Source organism: Embiotoca jacksoni, unplaced genomic scaffold, assembly GCF_022577435.1.
Source record: "Embiotoca jacksoni isolate LCO1_2020_lvr unplaced genomic scaffold, fEmbJac1.0.p SCAF_19, whole genome shotgun sequence".
NCBI lineage: Eukaryota > Metazoa > Chordata > Actinopteri > Embiotocidae > Embiotoca > Embiotoca jacksoni.
The window spans coordinates 6613315-6631875 of record NW_027185329.1 but is presented as its reverse complement, the minus strand read 5'-3'; the positions used below and the strand labels follow the sequence as shown (position 1 = coordinate 6631875).

Below are 18561 nucleotides of genomic sequence, written 5' to 3'. Positions count from 1 at the left end.
CCTTTATCATCCCATCCATCACCGGTGGCTCTGAATAGTTTCTCGTTCACTCTTCGACAATCCCATTACTTCACACCGAGGTAATAATATATCATTAGATGAAAAAAAAAAAGAAAAAGGATAAAACAAAAAAGAAGAAATGTGGGTGTCTTGATACAAAGAAGCACAAAGGCAAAGCAAACCCAGAGCTCAAAGGAAGCCAGAAAACCTTTTATCATATGGTTTCGCATTTGTGTACCATTAAAAAGACCTGAAATATGAACTACAATCAGTCCGATGCCGAATAAAGTGTGAATATTTTAGGAGTCTTTGTTAGTTCAGCACTAAGAGGCACCTTCACTCTCATTTTGTTCATCTGAAGAGGCTGAGGAGAGCAGCTGCCACGTTCAAATGCTAATGCTGCTGTTAAAAAGGTAACGATTCAGGCTTCGGCTGTCGAGAGAGAGAAAGATCTCTCCCGCTCATTTCTACATCTGTCTCGACACGACGTGGAGATGTGACACTGACGAGGAGGCGATGACGTTGACAACAAATTCAAAGAAGACAACTAGTGAACTGATAGACGGGAAACGGGTCGAGACGGTCAGGTAGACATCAGGGTGCGGGTAGAGCTGGGTAATGAAGATTTATGCCAAAGGTTTTGGCACCAACCAAATAGAAAATTGCCTGGTTGTTCGAAACCAAATTGCAATACCCAAGCTGCATCACCAGTGACATGTTTTCATTTTAAAATGCATAACTTTTGCTACGTTTATGCAGGAGTAAATCTCATCAGTGAACCGATCTACTCGGCTCCGCTTGGTGGGCCGCCAGCGTGAAGGGAATTACTACGTTTTCAGTTCAATCTCACATTAGAACTCCAGATTTTACTCTTATCGAAACACATTTTGGCCACACACCTGTCCGAGTTACAGGCTGAAGTAATTGGAGGCTTTGTGCACAGCCAGCTGGGTAGCGACTGACAGCCTGCACGTGAGGCGTTCAGGGAACATTAGTAAATTGTAGCATCTGTGGTAACCTGCACGCGAGGCGTTTAGGGAACATCGGTGAATTGTAGCGTCTACCCCCGTGAGGCGTTTAGTTTGGAGGCATTGCAGCAACAGAAAACACTCTTCCCGCTCTAAAACGCATGAAAACTAAATATTTGTATGTCATTTTCTTTTTGTTTAAATGGATCTTTTTCAGGAACCGGTACGGAACATTTTTGAATGACAACCAGCCCCCGGATCTTGCAGTCTCGCTTTCCAGTGAGCAGAATTTTCGAGTCAAAGTTTCCATGTCCAACGAGGGTTAAAGAAGAAAAGCAGAGCGGTGAAAAGAGCAGCAGCAGAACTCCTGACCTTTGCTGTGGTTGGTCGGGGAAAGGTTGGGCAGTTTCCACAGCAGCCGTCGTTCTTCAGCGTTCCTGCAGAGGGAAAAGAAAAGTCACCGAGGCCTGAAATCCACCGCAGTGATCCGATTATAATTGTCATTGAATATTCTATATAATGTTCTTGTTTATTTAGTCTATAAAATGACCAAAAAAAAAAAAAAAAAAATTGAGAAATGCTTCAGGAGGGAAGTACATGTCTCATTAATGCTCCAAAATCAAAATATAGTCACTATAAAATGATCATAAACAGAATAAAACTCACAACTGAACATTATTCAGCAGTAAATCTTGTAGCCCTCCCGACTCATTTATCATAATTTTAACTGTTAGAAAAAACAACTTAAGTGGATTTAAATTTCCAATCTGAAGGGAAATTAAGACAATAAAGACTCAGCCCGACATGCGTATCTTGTTCTTTAGTCGTCTGTCATCACGTTAGAACTTTTATTAAAATCAAATTCCCCCTTCATTCTTCTCATTAGCCAGCAGCTCTGCTTCTGTTTGTGCATTACGACAATCCTCTTGATTGCATTTATCAGGTTAATAACAGGGCAGTCTCAGGGCAGACAGAAACTACTCATTATCCATCATCATCATCATCATTATCCATCATCATCATCATTATCCATCATCACCACACCGTCGCAGCTCACCAGGAGGCGGGCGGCTGGCACTGCAGGTCTGTGGCAGTGTGGTCCAGCGGCAGCAGCACCTGCACGGCGGTGAGCTGGGTGGAGGGCGCGGTGGCGGGGCAGCAGTGATAGTCGAGGGACACCCGGGTCACCGTGCCGCTCCGCTGACACTCGGCCGACAGCAGGAGGGGAGCCCGACCAGGGTCCTGAGACGACACCTGAGGAGGCAAGGAGGCTTACAGTTTGAAAGACTTTCAAATGAAGAGCCCAGAGTAGCATCCACGTCAATAAAAACGTTAATATATGGCTCCATGGGGGATATGCTGAATATGGTGAAAATAATTTGTAAATTTGAAATGAAATCAGACCTCAGCTGATATGAAGAGGAGATTTCCCAATGACAAATGAACAGTGAATGAGGTTTATTTTGGCTTTGGAAGCTCCTATTTTCCCCTAAAACGTATAAACTAATAAATTCTTTTCAGACCATTCTTAATAAGAAGCATGACGGTGCATTTTCATTATCTCACAGACGTTTTTAAATGACACCTTCAAAGACCCCTGAGGGAAAATGGAGAAGGATTAGGAGGATGAGAAGCAGAACGGGTGAGAGTCCTCCATTTAAATCCCGACCTGATACTTGAGCAGGCCGACGTTGTAGTACGAAGCCTGGGGGTTGAGTTCAGCCTCTCTCTGCAGGTAGAGCTGCAGAGCCTGCATGTTAAACCAGAAGTCTCTGGTGTCTGGGTCGCTCTGAGAAGGGTCACTGCGGAGACGCGGAGACAACGGAGTGATGTAGATTCGAGTGGACGGGGGTCCGTGACACACAACGCGGACGGCAGCTGACCTGTAGAGCAGCTTCTGATTGGGCAGGAAGTGATCGATTCTGGAGATGTTGACCAGTCTGAAGCTGAGCACAGGAACGTTGGGGTTAGCCGTGAAGATCCGGGTGATGCCTGCTGGGAAGGACATCGTCAGGTCGCCGGTGATCTTCACGAGACAGCTGAGGAAAGAAGAAAAGCGCACAGACCAAAAATAAATCAGCTGTGTTTTCTTACTCCGATCCGTCGACAAACATTCATCAACAGAAAACACGCAAACTTTCTGCTATTAGTGTAAAACAGGGAGAATCATACAGACCGGTTGTGCTGTCCACCTTTGAAGTAGGCATTGATATATTCTGTGATGGCCGCTGCTACCGGCCAGGCCTCCTGCGTGCTGAGGGAAATGGGACTGGGACCTCTGGACAGGTGCACTGTGGAGATCACGTGATAAATCTGCTGTCAATATGAGCCACGCCATCTTTAAAGAACAGTCCAACGTTTTAGGAAACGTGCATAAAATATGCTCACGGTCTTGTGTCTGTACAGTAAATACGAAGGGAGTTCGCTTAGCTTAGCACAAAGAACGGCGACAAGGGAGAACGGCCGGCTTGGCTTTGTCAGAAGGTAACAAAATCCACCAGTCAGCACTTGTAAAGCTCACTAATTGGGATGTCACATCTCTTTTGTTTCACACATTAAAAACCCTAAAATGTAAAAACAACAATCTGTGATTTTACCGGAGGTTATTTGCGGGATTATTTTCTTGACTGGGAGCATCAGTTAAAGTCGAGTGTCTCTATATGTAAATGGTACCGGTCTTCTTTGAAATATACAAACAAACTCTACCGTTAAGTATATTTATCTCCGCTTAAAAATAAATAATTCTGCTACTTCCAAAGGGCATCTTGAAGTTTAACTTTAAAAGTGGACTTGTGCGTCTTACGCTGCCTCTGCTGGTGGTCCTGGTGCTTGAAGGGCAGCGGCGAAACCTGTCCCACCCTGGCAGGGCTGGCCGCTCGCTTCTGGGCCCCCCACTCGCCGTCCCTGGCGCGAGGCCCCCACTCACTGGGGCTGGAGGAGGAGGAGGAGGTGAAGGAGGGGCTGGGCTCCGGCAGCGGGGAGGAGCACAGTGACCGGGACTGACGCACGCAGGGATGAAGCGGAGTCAGTATTTGGGCTATTTTCACACAGATGATGCTTCTACGTGATCACACGTTTACATTAAGTTTAGACTTGGTCCGGTTAAGCCACATTACATGCCGTGGTCTTATAAAAGGCCAAACAACAGTACTGAAAACATGAATTTGGTTAAATATTTACAATTATGACCTTTTGGAAACTTCACAGGTAATAGAAGTTTCAGGAGGTTTTTTTTGCGCACAGACCGCATTCGGTAACCGTGCTGTTCGGACTTCCGTAAGTTTGTGATGTCACAAACTCGGGCTCGTGTGTCCACCCAAGCTTTAATGTGGAACAAAGCATCTAGGAGTCATTCCGTTGAAGAGCTGGCAAACTTCTACATTGAAGAAAACCCGTGACTGGCCCGGGAGCGTGTCACTCAGAAAAGAGTCAGCCAATCAGAGGAGCAGCTCGTCGAGATTAATGCGACTTAAAGAGACGGACACAAAACGGCCTGTTTTTGTTTGAGCTCTGGAGAAAAGCTTATGAGAGGAGAAGTAAAACTATATCGAGATGTGTTTTGTCATTTAAAACCGTAAAAATATCTTTGTATGCATATCAAGAGTGGAAATAAGATACCAGAAAAGTATAAAATATGAGACCTTTAAGTCATGACTGGTACTCACTCTCTCACAGCCGCTCAGTCGGCCCGAAGACCTCTTGGCCCGGGTCGCCCTCTGAGGAGCAGCTGCGAGCGCCTCAGCTGTGTCCTGTCTGAAGTTCTGTTTGGAGCCTACCAGGAACACAGATACACAAATCAGAGACAGACGTCCTCTAAAATCAGCAGGAAAATACCTCGCTGCCAACACAAGCTGGCACCAACATTTGATTTGTTGTGGTTTAACTGAGCGATTAAAGAAGCTGTTGGTGTCTGATCATGCGCCAGAGATTTTCTTCAATTATTAATCAGTTATCAAAATATTTGTAGATTAGTTTTAGATGCAGAACCCAATTAATTGACAATTTTTTGAGAATTAATTTTTCTGGATTATTTTTGTGTTGCGTCACATTAACTTTTGCATTTCTTCTAAAGCGTATGAACAGTTGGTGTGTTGGTCCACTCCAGTTTATAAAACAAGGGAAACACTCTGCAGACGCTTCAGTAAGGAGAGATGATGTGACACTTTATGACGCCTTCATTGCTCGTTCCTCATTTTAAAAAGGCAGATCTCTGACGGTGTCAAGCGGCTGGCTGAGAGCGGAGCTGCGGCGGTGACAGGTGAAGCTGTGGCTGCTCTGTGGTGCTGCAGATTCGTGCAGCTGTTACTATTTGAAGCCGCAGTGCTTCTGTGACAGATGTTTTACCAACACGTCGCAAGAGCTCAGGAATACAGAGGCTTCAATACAACGCTCAGCCAGACAAACCGTCACTGCACACACGCAGCCACTGCGTGTAGTCCGTGTTACACCCTTTAACTAGTCTGCAACAGACGGGCTCAAAACAACCAAAGCAGTGAGAGTGGAAGCGATATCATCGCAAATCTGCAGTCATACTCAGAACTACAGTCCGTTTCAGTCTGCCTCAGTCACAGAGCTGGTCAACCAGATCCTCTACTCTTCTTTCTAAATGCGGTGGTTCAGACACAGCTGACGGCGCACCGACTCTCACTGTGGTCACAGCAGACCTCTACTTTTATGACACAACACATGACACTGTATCATGTTACAGCTCAGCCATTTATGTGGGTCCCACGAAATGCAAAGGTAAATGTGAAGTGAAACAGAAATATAGTGAGGGAACGCAGTAGTAATCGTGAAAATAAAAGCCCCACCCTGACCTTTTACGGGGGTTTCATTTGGCTGAATTAGCCCATAATGAACGGCGTACCAGGCAGACCCCTGATGGAAAGATTAGGCCTCATACCGGATAATTAAAAGTCAAAGCTGTGTGGTTGCAGAGGTGTGCCGTCATTAGAAATCAGTACCCTGATCCACAGAATTAATTATTTCTACCCGTTTACTTTTACATTTAAGGCAGTGAAAATGTGCACAATACTTGGAAGCTGCTGTAGGAGACTACGGGTCATTTCAAAGCTGTGTTAATTTATTCTTGCTGCCCACGTTGCTGGATTTTAATGTGGAAATTTATGATGAGTGAAAAGTTAAATGCCATCGGAAAAGAAGAAATTGAGTACCCTTGTGAGAGCCGAGAGTGCAGGTGATCTGAGTGTTCAGGTCCAGACAGTCCTGATCTTTGTCTGTTGAGAAACACAGATCCTCCTGGGGTCCTGAATGCCTCGTGAGCGGAGGGGCGTTCCTGCGTGGCTCGTTCTCTGACGATCGATGTTTTCTCCTCTCTCCTCCTTCTCCTCCTCCTTTTCCGCCTCCCTCCTGTGATTTGGAGCCGACGACTTCACTGAACGGGTTGTGGACAGAGTTCCAGTGCATCAGCTCCTTCTTTGGCTGAGCTGACGGTAAAGAGTTCGAGTTAACGTCGAGTCCCAGTCTATTGCTTTTGGCAGAGCCGCTGCTGCTGTTGCTGCTGCTGCTGCTGCTGTCTGGAGGGATTAACCCGGCGGCTGCAGCCAGCGTCGACTGGTGCGTCGGGCTGCCAATCATCGTGATTGCAAACGGGTCATCGGAGGAAATGGGAGGCGGCAGACTGCGGTCTCGTTTCCTGTCTCTGTCCTTACGATTGGAGGAGGAGGACGAAGAGGCAGCGGAAGGGGTTGGGAGTGTCTTGGTGTCGGCGAGGGTGATGGAGAACGGGTCTCCTCGCACCTCCATTCCCCTGCCCTCCTGGGTGGGGCGGGGCGGCGGGCGCGACCAGGCGTCGGACAGGTTCAATGTCTCCTGGGTGACGGACCTCTCGAAGGCAGCAAGGAAGGGGTCCTCAGGTGGGATGTGTTTGCAGTTCCACACCGACAACTCCATCTCAGGTGGGGGGAGGGACTGAGAGAAAGCAGGGAACCGCATCGACGAGGGGTCCATATCGGGGAGGACACGAGACGGGCGTGATGCGGCGATGGACCAGACGCCGGCAGGGTCGTCCTGCGGGTGGGGGCTGCAGCCGGGGGAGGGGTCACGGAAAGCCGAGAGGAAAGGGTCCGCCGGTCGCCCCAGTGTTTGTGTCTGCTCTTTACTCTGTGACACAGGAGGCCAAGCTGCCCAGCCCACCGGCTCAGGGGACGGCCCAAGGGGCTGATGGGAAGGTGAGTCCAGGCCAGAGTCTTCGACGTTCTCCGGAGAGGAGGAGTCGGACGAGAAGGCGGCATCTGACAAACACAATAAACATACAGATCGCAGGAAATCAGCACATAGCAGTAAATCTGATTATCGATAAAAGAAGGAAACAGAAAATGAGTAAAGGTGGCGTTAGACTCTCCTGATGAGCTGTGGTGAATTCAAGTTTCAGGGCAAAGTAGTAAGAACAACGACACAGTAGCTACATTCTTCAAAAAAACAAAAAAAATATAAGGGGATATGTTTTCTGGATGTTACATGTTGCATTTAGAGAGAACACCTGTCCAGACATCCAGTATAATGCAACCTCCATTTTTTTCAAAGTTGTTTTGGGTCTCATTTACCATCAGAGATCTCTACATTAACACCCAGCTGCGTTCCGAATCCAGTGTGCCTCATCGTCTCCGACTACGCTGTTCAAGTTCCGACCTTCAAACCTCTAATACCCTGATTTGTAGATTACTTCGTAGAGCCCTCATCCTCCAGTCATTACCAGGAGGCTCAGAGGTAACAGATTTGGTCGGAGATATGTGATGAGCTTCGCGATGAGGCGATGCAGAGGATCAAAGGCTGTTACACAAATGCGAGACTTCAGTGAGTGCAGTTAAAATATTCATTTTGCAAAGACTTCCCTTTAGTTTCAGCTATTTCCGAGAACAGATGAGGGGACTCATCTTTTCAGAGCTTGTTCTGAAGTTAAAAGACTTAACAGGAAACACATGATGTTTCGATGCATAAAAGATGACGCGAAGGGCAGAATTTCCACTGATGATTGTCTAATCATTTTACAAAATCCTTTTATTATGCCCCCTCCATTTATTCAAGTGTTTTTGCTGTTTTTTGAGTTAGTTTTTTTTTATTTACTGATTTGAACGTAAATGCCGAGCAGGTGTTTTTATGTGACCCTCTTGAGTTTGGTTTAACGTGAACTTTATTCAAAGTACTTTTTTTTTTTTTTTTTAAAAAGGCTCGTTGTACATCTCTGCGCTGTGAGAACGAGAGGCCGTGTGGGCGGCTGCGGCCAACAGAGATACAGCATGTCTGGGTAATAATGGAGAATTATTTGCTGGTCTGCCAACTTTTGTTTCTCATTTGTTTTGTGAATTTTTAGTTTGGCTTTGTTTAAATCATTTGTGGGTGTTACGTTTGGGTGTCATTGTCGCTTGTTTATACTTTTGTAAATTTATTCTGCTGTTGGAAAAAGTGCGTCATATAATGAGGGTTGTCTTATTTTTGTGCTGACACAGTATTAATATATCATCACGTTGCAAAATGAATGTACAGAATATCTTTCACACAACTCGTCTTACATTCAGAAGCTCCAAAAGCGATCGGCTCTCTGAGTTGCTCCCGGCTGTCAAAGCTTTTGGACTTGAAGGCCGATTCCAGTGGCGGCCCAAACAGACTGTCTGAGCCCGACGCTGTCGAACTCAACCTGACGGAGAGCAGGGAAGAAACGGAAGAGGAGATCAAGCAGAGCGGAGGAGTGGTGGAGGGAGAAGTGAAGACAGAAGTGTGGGTGTAAGGAAGAGAAGAGGAAACTAGGGGTTTGTGAAAAATGCATGAAGAAAGACAAAAAGTGCAGGACAGGGAAGGAGAGAGAGCAATGAACAGTATTTGTCTTCTTGTATCTTTCTGGAAAGATACAATTCTACATGTAGCCAGTGTTTATTTCCTGCTGTGCACCTCTGTAAATGTCCTGAAGTTTATGCAGGGTCATTTCTATTCTTCCTATTTATAAATTGTCAGTTTCTAAAGCGACAACCAACAGTGACGTCACCCTTTGGTTTGTGAACTGCTGTTCTGAAGGTTCCAGTTTGCTATTTTGGCCGTCACCATCGTGCTATTTTGGAGCCAGAAGTGACCATATTTGGACAAACTGTGGAGGACACTACGCCCCGCCCACTTATAGCGGAAACCTGACTGCACCACAGGCCTGTCAATCAAACAGACACGTCGCCCAAAATGCCGCTTTTGCACTGCTAATATCTGATTAATGGTGGAAGTATTTTCAGATGGACCACCAGAAAACTAATACGAAAGAGTGACTTTAGCAAATGACACCATAATAACTTGTGAAATGGAAAGTCAGTAAATTTTTTCCACTAGAGAAGTTGAATGGGAGTCTATGGAGCCCGATCCTTTTTCAAGCCAACCCCTAGAGGCCTTTGGTGGTATTGCAGTTTATGGCAGTTTGCACTGGCCTCATTTTTTTAGACCAGGAAGCTACGACCACTTTAATACACAGTCTGTGATATTTTTTTATATTAGTTTGGTGTAGAAGAGTTTGACGGGCTTGCACAGAGCAGAACCTTGATGACAGTGAGCACACCATATCACCCGACATCAGCGTCCGACCTCACTAATGCTCTTGTGGCTAATCCCTGCAGGCAGGTTCTAAAATGTTACACCAGAAGAGTGGATGCCATTACAGCTGCAGATTAATTCCTACAACTTTGACTTTAGATGTCCACGTACTTTTGTCCATGTAGTGTATGTATCGCCACTAGTGCCACAGTGTATTCTTTGGTCTTGCTTCTGTCTGAAAACAACTTTAACCAAGTAAAAGGAAAAGTTCTGTCTGAGCTGCAGAGGAAACGAAGAAGAGGGAAATAACAGTGAGAGAAATGGGCTGACGAAAGGGGAAACTAGAATATAGACAAAAATAAATCAAGGACGGTGACAGGTGAACGACTGTGAGCAGAAAGCCTGAAGAGCTTCAAACCGCTGAAAAGGCCACTGGTGACGCAGATTAAGCTCCAAATATACCTCTGCGCCCGCTCAGAGACAGATATGAAGAAGCTGGGAGGAGATGACGTGAAGGGCAAAGATATCTCACCTGCTGTGATCAGGGCTGGAGGTGGACCTACAGAGGCCCTCCTGCTCTCCATCTGTACAGAGACCACACACACACAACACACACACACACACACACACACACACACACACACACACAAGGAGACACTGTGACTCAGTGCAGAGGATGCTCCCTAATCAGGACTAATCAGCAGCAGTGTTCTTTGTCAGAGGCTGGTATCGGGTGAGATAAGGCGACACGAGGGAAAACCCATCAGACATTACCCTCTCAATGATAAATACCAGTAATTAGCCCGGTCTCGCTGAGCTCCGGCCACCGCTGCTGTCCCTGCAGAGTTACCCCTTTAATCAGAAGCTGATCATTCATCCTGCTGCCACCGGATTTAAAAAGAGAGAGGCTCCCTGCTGCTGGAGTGCAGCAAGTTGTAGCCTCCCACTCCAGACTAACCTACTGACAGCTACCAAACCTGTGGGCGATCGATAAAACACGGCTTGGAGCACGAGCAGAGGGCCGGGTGTGACTAATGGAGGGTGGCTGCTAATGCAAGGTCAGACGATGAAGAAATCTACTGTCCAGGGGGAAACACGGGGGCTAAGCAGGCTGGAGGTTGAGAGATGCTACACGATAGCATCATCAATCCACAAATGCTCCAAATGCAGCTGTATGATAGTGTGAGAATTTGTTTTGTTTTTTTACCTTTTCAGATTGCAAACAGCAAAAAATGAAGGGACAGAAGCTTGAAACCTCCAACACAGGAAAAAGAGAATATGAGGTACAAACAAAATGTTGTAAGTTTTCCTGTTGCACGCAAGCATAGCGCAACGCAGTGATATTCACGGAGCAAGGGGGAGGTATCACTTTTCTGAGCGCGTATTCCAAGTTATGTCGCTTGATCAACAGAGTTACAAACGTTTGGTGACCACCAAACAGAAAGCACACATCAAATTTTGAGCGTGATCGCGCACCGTGAATTCGTACCCTCAGGGTCAGTTGTCTGTGATGTTTCGAGGAGTTTGAGCGAAAACATTTGGGGCAAATGAACTGTGAAGAGATTACAAATGGGTTCTCTAAGTTTCTCCCCCTAAACAACACAGTCGTTGTTCCCCACCACCAGGGATTTGTCTCCCTTGTGATGGAAAGATTCTTTTGTTTTTTTTCCTTTTTATGTACATGTTATGTTATACTTTGTATAAACAGGAGGGATATGATGGAAAGAAAAGATTTGTCTCTTCCTCTTGTTTGCATTGTGGCTCCGGAAAGTCCCTTGTCAAGCAGGCTCCGAAAAGTCTCTTTGGGTTTCTCCTGTTTGCAAATGATTCCTTTTGTTTTACTTTCCGCATCTAATTGACGACTCCCCTGTGTCCTTATCTTGTGACCTACAACCAACTCTGTATTACCATACGAAAGCAGATACAAAGGGAATGGGGGTGACTGTCAACTGTTTGTCCCACTGTATAAAAGCTGCCCTACGGAGGAGTGAGGGGGCCCTTTTTTGCTGGACACCTCTCTTTGAGGGTGCATGTATGTGTTCCTTCTTGCAAGAATAAATGTCCGATGTGTTTGATTTTGAACCAAGCCTAAGAGTAATTTTTCCAACACCCTGTAACTTATTTCTGTTGCCCGAAGGTTTGACACAAATTTGACATCTCCCTCTCTCTCTACTCAAGTTTCAGGTCCATTGTGTCATCGCAAATGCACGCGGACCAGTGGTCACAAAAATGTGTGTAACACATGTGCTGATGTTGAGTTACTCACAGATGTTATAGCTTCCCCCCTGCTCCATGCGGATTATTATACTGAGCTCTGTTTGTGTGCAACAGGAACAGTTTCTGAACTTTTTGATCGCATGTCATCATATTTTGACTGTTGCGGTGGTGATTAATTTGCAATTATTTCATTGACAAGCAATTCATCTTTAGCGCTAAAGAAAGTCAGAAAACATTCAAACTGCCTGCATAGATTCCCTGAGTTAATCATTTCACATTACTAACATCTCAAGACCTAAAATACTGAATTTGGGACAATGGGCCGTATGCCGAAGAAAAGCATCAAATCTTTTCGTCTAATGAACTGGAAGCAGAATTCTTCTTGAAATTTTCCTTTAAAAAGGATTAACCATTTATCAAAAATATTTGCAGATTAACTTTCGGTTTAACTGACTAAAAATAATAATCCACTACTCGCCTGAGTTCTCTAACAGATGCAGTGACTAACAGACAGTGAGATTGAAGACTCACCTCTGTGGGCAACAGCTTCGCCCTCTTCTGATCGGCCTCCTGCAGTAGTCAAGTTTCCTGCAGAGACGCATCGGAAGATTTCAGCTGTCAAAAGCGTGAGGTCGGAGATGCAGTGCACAGATTACAGTAGATTTCTCACCACTTTGTGTTACAGAAAAGGAGATTTGCTGCACAATAAACACAAAATTACTCCACAAACATTCCAACTGAACTTACTGAACTTACTGGAGAAATGCCGCTTCACTATCACCTGAAAGTCAAGAGAGAGAGGTGCAACTTTTCAACATACTGGACTCGTGATGGATTATTCTGTATTTTTATTACTGTCAACAAATCCAACAACGCTTTAGCCCCTCTAAATAATTTGTCTGTCTGTGGCAATCAGCCACGAACACACTGGTTCCTACTCATAAAGACAAAGTAGTAAATGTACTGTAGCGCTGTAGGTTTTAGTTATTAAACAGTACATTGGTAGAAAAGTATTTTCAGAGGCATTTGGTGCACTACTAAATATTTCTTGCAGCAGAACAGTGTATTTAGGATTGCCTCAAAATAAACAACAGTACAAATGTTTGTCGTAAAGAATGAAAATGTCCGCAAATACAACATTGTGGCTCATTGATGTGTTTTTAATAACTTATAGTAAACAATGGCAAAACTTGTTGGTTGTTTTAGTCTTTCTGTGGGATTTCTTTAAAACTGTATTATTTGATACTTCTAAACGCCAACAGTCAGTCTTGAGGAGTCTTATTTTCGTGGTTGTTTAGGGCTAAAATAAGATGTCATCATCATGTCAAGTAGAAACAACAAAAACAAACAACCTGTTGCCGTACCCCTCTGTTGGGCGGCAGGGTGAGCGACCCCACGGTGGCTTTCAGCTCCTTCTCTGTGGCGACGGAGTTGCTGCGATTGCTGCTGGCCACCGGTCGGATCTGGATGTGGAACTTTTTGGGCTCCTCGTCGTCAAAGTCCGAATCGCTGGAGTAGAAGTTGTTCTCCTTCTCATCAGAGCAGCGTGAGAGGGAGAGAGGAGGGTCAAGGAGAACATGCTCATACTGCAAACAGGGATGAGAAATGATGGTGTCTGGGAGGTGTGTTTGGAGAAACAAAACTATGCATCAGCTAACTCTGCTTGAGACTTCTGGTGAAAAAACATTTCAAAATTAAAACAAATATGAAACCAAAGAATCTTTGACCAGCAGAATATTACTATTTAGGCAAATGCTGATTTCCATTAAGAGAAAAGATGTTGATTTGATTAAAATCAGAACAGAGAAACAGCTGCAGCAACCAAACATTCATGCAAAACACAAGTAGATGCAGAAGCACTACAGAGTTTTCAAGTGTCAGAGCTGTCACACTTCCTGCCGCACCATCAGCTGCAAAACAGTCACCTCTACTTCCTCTTGATATTGGCCGGGTCTCTGCTGCATGTGCCTGCGGTGCGTTATGTACGCCTCGATATCTTTGATGAATGCGTACTGTCGATTCTGAGCATGCGGGGGGGGGGGGGGGGGGGGGTGTCTCGATAGGAGGACAAAAAAAGCAGGAAGACTTGTTATCTCGCATGTGTCAGGACTGAGAGTGATAAATGGATCAGAGCTGAGGAGCCAGGACGTTGAGTACTTGAGTACGAGGTTAGGGGGGAGGGTCATTCATAGCTCATGCTGGTCAGGCTCAGTTCAGCCTGACTTAACCTCGTTAGGTCAGGCTGATCAGTCCCTCTCAGTTAGGGGTCGTTTTAGGGTAAATCTCATGAGGTTTAGTTTGGTGCAAACGGAGTCCATCACATGACCGATTCAAGTTTGTCACATCTTTCCGAGTATGAAATGTGCAGGTATTCCACATGAAGACATAGAATGAATTTGATTTTAAAGCTGTTTATCTGACTTTACTTTAATGTAACAGATGGTGTGTTTCATATGTTTGTGTAAGCTCAGCCCACAGCTCAGCTCATCAGTTAGTCAACAGAAGATTAACAGAAAATCAACCAGATGCAGATTTAATGCATCAGGAGATTTGCTAATTACAGCTTCAGAATTTAGAGGAGTTGTAAAACTTTGGGTTTTTGTATTTTGTTCAGACTGACAATTTTTTTAAACTTGTTAAAAGTCTTTCCACAGGGTACTATTTTAAGACTTCATCATATGAAGAGCATGTTGATTATTTGTTAATGTTTTAAAGAACTAAATAAGGCAGAGAAAATGTTGAATGCTAATAAAAGGGATTCACCACAGCTGGAGGCTCTCGTGTTTTATTGGTTTACACCATCTAATCAAATTGGAAATAAAAATGTTTTTTGACACAGATAAATAGAAAAAAACAAAAAAACAAAAACGTATTAAAAGTAAAGTATTAAAATGGCCTTCAACATTATCAGTTCTCAACCCAGCTGAACATTAACATCCCTCATCAAAACACGAAAAAAGGGAACGTGTCAGAAGACTGGTGTCCCTGCTTTCAGTGCACTTCAAAAGACTTGTTAAATCGAGGAGCGCTCCATCTGCTCTGGAAGCAGACTAAACCTGTTGATGATTCTGTTTTCTTTAATTTCACACCCATCTATATAATTAATTATTATACTACTACAAGATAAGAGTTGGAAAAAGAGAGAGTGGTGTTTCGCGACCCCAAATGTCCGGACCGAACACGCGTGAGCAGAAAAAGGATATCATTCTGAGTGCTGTCTGATCGGATGACGAAGCCTTCGTCGTCTACCTCCAGGGGGGAATTCTGCATGAATGGAAACACAGAGGCGATAAAGAGGGAGGCAGACACCAGCTGGGTCAGCAACACGGAGACAAATGGCACATATCTGACACACACAAGTGCTTTATCATACGCTGTAACTCAGCACTTCAGATTACATGCACAACAGAGAGCTCTCCATTAGAGTGTAAGTGAATAACCAAAGCCTACAAAAGGTAAACACTGTGTGAGTCAGTGACGTTCTCACCAAGAACACGAGTCGTGTGATGAAGCGACAAGTGCACTTTGAGTTTAATTTAAATCATTTAATCAACCACGGCTCTGCGCTGTTTTTCCAAATGAGAACGATTTATTACATAGATATTTATACTGTGTGTGTGTGTGCGCGCGCACTAAGGGACGCACCACCAAAATCCCACATTGGTCCATGCCTACTACACATAAAAGCCACCGTTTCACATTAAAAGCTTTCCATCTTTTATGATCAGCTTTTATTGCGAAACAGCTACGGGAAATGTTGTGTGTTGCATGCGGGTACAGGCAGATATTTTGGGCTCCCCTGTAAGCGCACAGTGTATCCACAACCAGCAGGAAGTTGTCTTCTTTTTAGCCTATACTTTTACGTTAAAAAAAATTACAGTAGGTTGTCATCTTTACTGGCACACTGTGCTCCTGAATTATTTTTCTGTTCTTTAGGGACGAACGCATGTGAAATGCTCCCACTTGTTGAGCTCGGTCAAGCCAGGATGTCTGTCACTGTAGTTAAATACAAGACGTGAGGAAAGCCAGACGAACATCGAACCAACGCTGGAGCTGGTATTTTTAGACCGAGTGGGGAATTAGAAAGATGATATTTAATTACATTTCACGAAACAGATCTCAACAGATGAAGTTGATATAATGAGTCCAAGTGTCGCAATTGATATATTTTTTTTATAGGAAAATCTGATACAGGAATAGTCAGAACAGTCCAGCTAATATTGTAGTTGATAATGTGATGAGGTTACAGAAGTCAGTTTGAGAAGATAAACTTAACGGCAGCCGCAACCGCTTTACAGTTAGACACACACTAAAGATTTAAAGATCAAGACTCTTTATGTCAAGACTGATTGATTTTTTTTTATTGTATCATTAAATCGCTCTGAAATTAAAAGATGTGACGGTAATTGCCAACTCAGCTACTCGTTTTAAACTCTCAGCCACTTTCACTGCATTTTTTTCCCCTGCTTCACAGCCTGAAAATTCACTCTTCTGAAGTATTCTTTATACTGTTCAGTCTCACTTGAATCATCCCTGTTTTCAACAGCGGGTCACATCTTCAGCTCTAACAGAACCAGTGCATGCTCCCTGCTCAGCACCAAACGGCACACAGACGATTTGTGACCAGCTGAAGAAAGTCTGACAGTGAAAGAGACAAATATGTTTCTCTAGAGTTGCTGCAGGCCAAAACGAAAACTCCAAAACAAATACGATTTAATCAAGCAACGTAAACACTGATACAGTTCAAATAACATGATTTATTTACACATTGAAGAGGCCCCAGAGACACCAGATTTCAGTGAATGCAGCTTGAAGTAATGCAGGCTGCTGTATCTAAATTTCATGCAGCCACTGATTCAGTGAAGTGAATGTCCCCTCAAAAGGACTTCCAAGTGTTTTGGTGAAAATATGTTTTTGTAATGGGCTCCATCTCCTGATCTTACGACAGCAACTCGCTTTCTGGACTGAATTGACTTGTATTACATTCTATCTTGAATGTGAATGGAGTGTGACAGTGCATTTATGTCACATGTTTTAAAATAACTTCTGCTCACATTACTAGTAACTGTCAGATTGCAGTCAGAAACAAAATTACCTTGAAAGTGTATAACAGCAGCGCTAGTGGTCCTGGGATCTAGAGTTCACTGTCTGATTCCACGTTAATGTTAGTAGACAATAATATTTTCACTTCCCATCATAAGCTCTGAACTGGTTTCAATGCTATCTGACTGATTGATCCCTTTCTATTAGCATTGTTAATAGAACTGAGGGACTCTTCCCAGTCAGCCCCTCTCACCTGTGGGGACCGTTTTGGGTCCAGTTCTGTTTTCATTTTATCTGCTGCCTCTTGGTTCTATTTTAAGACACACAACTGGCTTGCCTGAGATGACTTTCTGGCAGCGTCCAGAGCCCTTTCACACACAAACACAAGTCTCTCTCTCTTACACCACTTGTACACAGGCCATCACGTACACAAACAAACACAGTTGCTCTCACATGCAGTTACACACTTCCCCTCTGGCTGACAGATAATCTCAGAAACTTCTTCCCAGAAGTACCAAAATAAACCTGGGAAACCCCACACCATCAGACACGTCATTATCACACTCATGATCCCCGTGATCACCTTTCCACAAACACCCCAAACACACACTGTTTTCATCAGAGTAGATGCCCTCTAAAGTGTTACAGCAGGGATATCTGGAGATTCAGGAGTGAGACAGGACTGATAATTGAGTCAGTGGTTTTTGAGCCGCAGTATTTGGATGTAATTTATTTCCGATACTCACGAGTGCCTCCGTCACAGTTGAATCACTGCAAATACAGAAAACAACACACGGGAATTATTTTCATTATTCAGTAATAACACAAACTGTGACAAAGAACAGAATTCACAATATAATTTCAGAAGTTCGGGACTTGTAGAGCTCTTTGTGTGTGTGTGTGTGTGTGTGTGTGTGTGTGTGTGTGTGTGTGTGTCACTCACGTGGAGTCTGGCTCCTTGTCCCTTTTGCCCAGACCGGGGATCCTGAAGGCTTTTGCTCGACTCTTTTTCCCACCTTCGGGTGCCAAAGCTGTCATGTACTCCTCAAATCCAACCAGAGCTAGTGACGACAGGCAGTTTGACAAAAATAAGAAACATCCATCTCACTCTCTCACACACACACACACACACACACACACACACACACACACACACACACACACACACACACAACAGCATTCATGTGAGCAGTTGCAGTATGCCACTATGAATTACTCAGCCTCTACATTACTCTTGAGTGTGGATGCCTTCGAAGTTTTATTGTTACGTAACAGCTGAAGTTGTAAGTTTATTCTTTTATTTCCTTCCTGCTGAACACGTGCCGGCAGTCATTTCTGTGAGCTCACTGTACCTGGCCGCTCTTTGCCCGTGCCCTTCTGCTCTGCAAATTTCTGAATAAGGTTATCGATGCCGATGTTCTCCACATTCTGCTTGAATTCCTCGTGGACCTGCAGCCGAGAACAACAGAATGATTTATTGTTTTTGGTTTATAATCAGTATTATCATAATCAGAAATGGTAATAACGCTTTCACTATTCCACCTCTGAAAAGCAAGCAAGAACCCCGTTGTTGCTATTTAATACAACAAATTTTTGAACAGGAGGAATAAAACAACAATTCGAACTATCTGACTGGGGTGACACTGTTGTTACACTAAGTTATCACCAAGAGCTTTAACTAGACACAACTGCTAGGATGTAACAAAAAAAATCTGCTGGTAATGACTGCTCATAACTGACATTAGAGTAATTCTACTTGGAGGACTCCAGCTATTATACAAAAATATATAAAAAACAAAGATAA

General features: G+C 44.2%; 1 protein-coding gene across 7 annotated transcripts in view; it reads right to left on the bottom strand.

The window, feature by feature from the left end:
• Positions 1–18561, bottom strand: part of fcho1 (FCH and mu domain containing endocytic adaptor 1) — a 52203-nt gene that overhangs the window by 2412 nt on the left and 31230 nt on the right. For 2 of the 7 annotated variants that reach the window (XM_069153213.1, XM_069153218.1), the window contains exons 9-25: positions 18110–18206; positions 17701–17818; positions 17504–17528; positions 14918–14978; positions 13067–13260; positions 12462–12495; positions 12246–12302; positions 10030–10081; positions 8501–8625; positions 6143–7222; positions 4634–4740; positions 3772–3967; positions 3145–3259; positions 2852–3007; positions 2638–2770; positions 2026–2222; positions 1341–1405 (exon numbers count right to left, since the gene is read on the bottom strand). In XM_069153213.1, coding sequence (XP_069009314.1) covers positions 1341–1405; positions 2026–2222; positions 2638–2770; positions 2852–3007; positions 3145–3259; positions 3772–3967; positions 4634–4740; positions 6143–7222; positions 8501–8625; positions 10030–10081; positions 12246–12302; positions 12462–12495; positions 13067–13260; positions 14918–14978; positions 17504–17528; positions 17701–17818; positions 18110–18206 — 2812 coding nt within the window. The remainder of the gene's footprint in view (positions 1–1340; positions 1406–2025; positions 2223–2637; positions 2771–2851; positions 3008–3144; positions 3260–3771; positions 3968–4633; positions 4741–6142; positions 7223–8500; positions 8626–10029; positions 10082–12245; positions 12303–12461; positions 12496–13066; positions 13261–14917; positions 14979–17503; positions 17529–17700; positions 17819–18109; positions 18207–18561) is intronic. The other 5 variants (XM_069153215.1, XM_069153219.1, XM_069153217.1 and 2 more) reach the window with 3 other exon arrangements.